Source organism: Armigeres subalbatus, chromosome 2 (assembly GCF_024139115.2).
Source record: "Armigeres subalbatus isolate Guangzhou_Male chromosome 2, GZ_Asu_2, whole genome shotgun sequence".
In the NCBI taxonomy this organism is placed as follows: Eukaryota; Metazoa; Arthropoda; class Insecta; order Diptera; family Culicidae; genus Armigeres; species Armigeres subalbatus.
Window position 1 is genome coordinate 409642251 of NC_085140.1, and position 6314 is coordinate 409648564.

At 36.6% G+C, this 6314-nt stretch overlaps 1 protein-coding gene across 1 annotated transcript; it reads right to left on the reverse strand.

The window, feature by feature from the left end:
- Positions 1–26: 26 nt before the first annotated feature.
- Positions 27–1204, reverse strand: LOC134217627 (vitellin-degrading protease-like). The gene has a single exon (XM_062696428.1). It carries the CDS (start codon positions 1196–1198, stop codon positions 446–448), a length of 753 nt encoding a protein of 250 aa, XP_062552412.1. The 5' UTR covers positions 1199–1204; the 3' UTR covers positions 27–445.
- Positions 1205–6314: the final 5110 nt, after the last annotated feature.

Consider the following 6314-nt stretch of genomic DNA (forward strand, 5'->3'; position numbering starts at 1 on the left):
CCACAAATTTCAAGCGACCAAAATGGTATGAATTACCGCACAGTTGGTGCAAAATTGACTGTTTTTGATAGGTCATTTTGATTGAATCCATTTAGATCATTTAAACTGGTTTTACACTAATTCAAACATGCACTATCGATTTTTCCTTTTCCACTTCCCCCAGTGTACCTTATATAGAGAAGATTGTCTTATGGAAAATAGCTCTATGATCAGAATTGATTCTTTTTCTTAATTTTTTATCAAACAAACATTCAAGACATTCCACTAAAAAGCTCAAAATAATTTTCTTAATATCGTTGACTACGAATCATTCTCTAGTAACATCTTGAAAAGTAGACTTTCTCAAAATCTCATTCATAACCCCTATCTTCAATATATGTACCGATACAACCATATGATATTATTCTGCGTGTTTCGGCGTCGATAGGCGTCCGCAGGCTCATGCTTATGGTACTCCATGATCAGTCAGCCACCTTCTTGCGCTACCCACATCGGCGTAAATTCCAATTCCTCCTTCACGACCGCATCCTTTGCCCCAGGACATTATTCCACTAAGTTTACCAGCACAAATCAATGGACCCCCGGCATCTCCATCGCACCCGTCTTCTCCATTTGCGCTGGCACAAATCATCGTGTCTGTGATAACCCATGGGTACAATCTCTGAGTGCATGTTTCACGGTTCATTGTTTTAATTACCGCACTTCTGAGACCACTATAAGATACTGCATTCGATGTATCTGTACGACCATAGCCGGATATCATACACTGTGTCCCAACGGGCACATAATCCGCGTTCGTTTTTACCTTAATGGGAGACACGGAATTGGTTTCCCGAAACGCTGTCGACATCCACAACAACGCCAAGTTATTATCCTTGCTAGATGCATCGAAGTAGTTATGAATGATAATGCTTTCTGGATACAATGTGTAACCGTCTCTGTCCGCAAATTTCGAACCCACCCTGATGGAGAGATCCATTGGGCTTTGGCGGAAAACGCAATATGCTGCTGTGAGGATCAAACGAGGTGAAACAATCACACCACCACAAACGAGACCAACGTTCTTCACTGAAATTGACACCATCCATGGCGTAGTTTCGATTTCCTCTAGATATCCTCCAACGATTGCTGAAGTAGGGGATATGATTTCCAGCAGCAAGATGACTATTAGTAATAGAAATGAAACGGTGGACAACATTTTGAAGCTCACTAGAAGTTTTTGTGGAAGGTGATTCGTATATAAGTTAGAAATACATTGTGATTATGACTAAGCCGCAACGAATTAATTTCGATATGCTTTTATTACGCAGATTGGGCATAATCAGTAAGGCCAAAAACACCAGAAAGTTTTTTTTATCGTATTTTTGAATTAGGATTTATTATGAAATTGAAAATATTTGATTATAATCTACTACAACCTTGATTGATTGAATCTAAAATTTCATTTTTATTTTAATGCTTCTTTTTATTCTTATTTGCTTGGTTACTTGTGTTTTATGCATATACGCATGTTTTCTTTATGAATTACTTAAGTGTAGAAGTACTTCCGTGATTGTATTAATCTAGAATAAATTGTCCGACATACACTAGACCCAAAAACTTTTTCTATTGAACATGATTCGAGGATACATATACTGTTACGCCTCAATCTTTCTAATAGTAGCAACTATTCCATAAGCATATGCGGTATTTCGAAAAATTTCGTTTCAGGTGGTTCGAAACGAAATTCCGCGGAATTTGAGCATGGCAAAATCTGATTTCTTGATTTCGTTTCGTTTCGAAAAATTACAAAAAATTCGCTAGAAATAACTTGCTTTGACGAAATTTAACGGAATTCCGCGGAATTTCGAAACAAATTTAAACCTAAGCCATACTTTATATTATCAAAAATTGTGGCTGCTCCGCTGAAGAAAATCAAAAAACTGTTTTCAAAACTTTAGGGTATCCAAATTTTTCTATTAACGCTTATTACATGACCCCATTCTAAGTCGACAAATACGTATGTAGTTTTCTTCCATGAAACGTCTTCAGTGTTTCCAAGATTCAAATTTAAATTTTGTGATATTTTTTTTACTATTTGCACGATATGAATGCGGAATCGACCGTGTTGCTGCTGGTCATTGGACGGCAGCTAGTCCAGGAGAACGTGAAGTGAAAAAATCTACCTCGCGTAGCAGAAATTTGTTAAACCAGTGTGCAATCGATCGTGTTGATGATGATCACGCCAACTAGTGTGGGAAAACTCAAAGTGATAAAACTAATGTCCCCATCGAAGAGCATAAAATTATTTGTAGTGTTGTAGAAGCTTATTGAACGGAGCACATTGATTTTGCGTTGGATTGATTTGAAACACAGTTTTCGTCCTTTTTTTAAATAACTTCGTGTTCAATGAATATTTACCAAGGAGCTTCACATGAATTAACTTCTCAACTAACCAACGATTCCTTTCCCGTAGCGCTCACGGAGATACAGAGCATTTCTCAGCCTCTTGTAACAATGAGTGTTAAACTAATTTTCCTCTCCTAATCCTAAATTGACTGTAAGGACGTGACCATCATTGTTATTGGTCATGAATTGGATACTCCGAAGCAAGTATACAATAAGTGTGCGTATTTGCTGCTTCTCGGCCAATCATGATTAGCAACTACGATGTGTACAGTTAATCAAGCTAAGCTTTTCTTTGACTAGTTGCACAATATGTAAGGAACGTTGTAGTGTTGTGGGCATTTCTAGATTTTTGCATGTAATCAGCAAAAAAAAAAAAAAAAACAGAACGGGTTGAAAGATCATTAAAACTGCTGAAAGTTCATTTCTTACATATGGTTGTTTTCAGCTCATACTGACCATAACAGCTGTTCTCATATGCCAAGGACACACAGACAATAGTTCAGTTCGTCGAGCTAATTGTATATAAGACTATGGGTCTGTGAAATTTAGTTTGAAATACATATCTGTATGCATTTTAGAAAGGTGCACAGGATTCTTCTAGTGATATAGCAACTCGATAACTGGTTTTGATGTTGTGAAATCGCCGATTATGATTACTTAATTTGATATCTTTTTGGTCATTTTAACGGTTAAAATAACAAAACGTATAGCAGAAAAATCTTACTGTGAAATCAAATAGAAAACTATTCCTGCTATCGATGAGAGCAAATCGAAACTAATTTAGATATTGATTCCGATGACAAAACCCGAGCATAGTCTGAAAACATAATGAGACCATATAGAAAACATATTTTGATTTTGATATCAAATTGAAATCATAATTTGTTTTCAAATATGAATCATCATGACTGATTACATATTTTGATCTCATTTTGCTGTAGATTTCTAAATTGTATGATCTGACATCAAACTGTGTATTTATTTTGTTATCGAAACCAAAATCAAAATTAGTTTTCGATTTGCTCGCATCGATAGCAGGATTAGTTTTCGATTTGATGTCACAGTAAGATTTTTCTGCGACCAAAAAGATATCAAATTAAGTAATCATATTCGTCGATTTCACAACATCAAAACGAGTTATCGTTTTGCTCTCAAGCTTTGCTCGGGAATAAGTACACAGTTTGATGTCGGATTCATACAATTAAGGAATCTACAGCAAAATGAGATCAAAATATGTAATCAATCATGATAATTTATATTTGAAATTAAATTATGAATTCAATTTCATGTCAACATCAAAATATGGTTTCTATATGCTATCATTAAGTTTTCAGACATTGCTCGGGACTGCACTTACTTTCCCGATGGCTACTCCGAAAAAGTGAAATCAGAATTGCGTACATAATGTTAAACCAATTAACTAAAAATTCCGAGGAAAACAATTAAAATTTCGTTTCGTTTCGTAAAATTTCGAATTAAATGAACCTTGATTTCGTATCGTTTCGAAGTCTCGAAAATAAATCTATATTTCGTTTCGATTCGATCCGAATCAACATAGACATTTTAAATTTCGTTTCGTTTCGTTTCGTTAGGAAAAAGTGTGTTATCGCATACCCTTACTATTCCATTTATTTTTTGGTGACATTCTTCTTCTTCATTGGCATTACATCCCCCAATGCGATAGTGACGCCTCGCAGCTTAGTGTTCATTAAGCTCTTCCACAGTTATCAACCGCGAGGTTTCTGAGCCAAGTTACCATTTGTATATGGAGAGGCTAACACGATGATACTTTTATGCCCATGGAAGACGAGAAAATTTCGCGCATCGTACCGCACGGCTATAGAGGGCTCCATGGGTGAATATGACATATGGTGACATTCAATGTCCTGAAAATACAATGGCCCGTATGAATAAAAAGTAGTAATCCACACTTTACTACAAATTATGTAGTATTTACTACTTTTGTAGCAAAACGGTATGAATAAAAGCACATTTACTTTACTACAATTTTCGAACATACTACTTTTGTGGAACTTGGCTGACAGTTGGTATGAATAAAAGCAGTAAATACTACAAATTATTTGTAGTCTGCTCAGAAGCTTGCTACAAAGTTATTCCATCGCCTGGATTTAAATTTACCTACATAGTAAAAGGTGTTTACAAATTGAAATAACCACCGCAAATTAAATTAACGATACGATTAGTGCTATTTATCAAAGTTTATACGATGGGGTCGGTTTTTACTAGTTTTTTTACGCCGGTCGTTTTTATGCGACGAATTATTTTCGAAATTTTGGGACATACGCGGGTTTTTATACGGATTTTCTTGAAGTTTTTTTTTACGCGGTTGTTTAAAATGTCCCCCACGTAAAAACCGATTTAAGTGTATCGATTTTTGAAAGTGGACGTAAAATGTTCGACGAAACATTTGTAAACTGAATCGAATCACGAGGAGAAGTGGCGAACGGCAAATGCGATCTCTACATCCGTGTAACACAAAACAGCAGATTCCAAAAACCACAGTTGAAATGACTTCAACTATAATCGATTATTTGCGTTTTTTACTTGCCCTGACTATAATAAAAAACCACGTAAAATAACTTAAAAAAAAACCGCGTGAAAACCCACAAAGATCCCAAATTTAAAATAGTTGCGTAAAAATGAATTACGTTAAAAAACGCGTAAATGTAATACATATACCAGAGCAAGCGTCAGCGTGTCGGAAAATTGCCGAAAAACTGACCGTTGGATTCAATTCCCGAACTCAAGCAATGCGATGAAAAATATCAAGATTCTTGGCCCCAGAATCAAAATATCCATCATGCTAGGCTTTTTTACTTCATTTGAATTTGAACTTTCAATAAAAATGGTACATATAGGGAACAACTACAGCAACAAAACATAAACAAATCAAATTTTGACAGATGTATTTTGTAGTAAATACTACTTTTTTATTTTCGAAATTAGTATTTACTACTATGTTCGAAAAAGTTTATTATGCATACCAAAGCAACTTTACTACATGTGGACCTTACTACAAAGTAGTAACTACATATTGTAGATTTTACTACTTTTTATTCATACGGGCCAATATCCTATTTTTGTTGTCATATAATGCAGAGGCGTCGCGTCCGCATGTGCAACCTGTGCACTGCACCAGCAGCATTTTTGTGTGTTTTTAAACTCTCAATAGATTTCTTGTCATTCTTATACAAATATATACTTGTATTATGTGCATTTGTCATATGTTTAGTACGATAAATACATAATCGTAAAATATGCACGGATTTTTTACAGGCGACATGTGATATGAGGCAACTGAAATGCTGCGATGGGGGCGCGTTATATTTTACTCCACGATACCGAAACGACGCACCGCCACACGTTGTCCAACACGTGCACTTTCAGCAGAGAACGGTTTGCCATGCATCATACACGCATTATTTTATATGTGTAGGTCACCCGCTTTAACCGCGATCGGCGATGTATAGGTAGCCAAAGCGTTCATCGTTGGTAGTGCACGGTTTGGTGCCGATGGTGCCGATGCAGAAAAGCACATCGGTATCATGCCAGGGTCATTTGGCCGAAAGGGTCGTTTGGTCGAAAGGGCCATTAGGCCGAAAGGGTCATTTAGCCGAAAGGGTCATTTGATCGAAAGGGTCGTCTGGACGAAAGGGTCATTTGACCGGAAGGGTCATTAGGCCGAAAGAGTCATTTGGCCTAAAGGGTTGTTTGGCCGAAAGGGTCGTTTGGCCAAAAGGGTCATTATGTCAAAAGAGTCGTTTGGCCGAAAGGGTCGTTTGGCCGAAAGGGTCATTTGGCCGAAAGGGTCGTTTGGCTGAAAGGGTCATTTGGCCGAATAGGTCATTTGAAAAGTGAAAAATTAGGAGTGATAAGTCTCAATTCTCATTTTTCACTTCTAACTG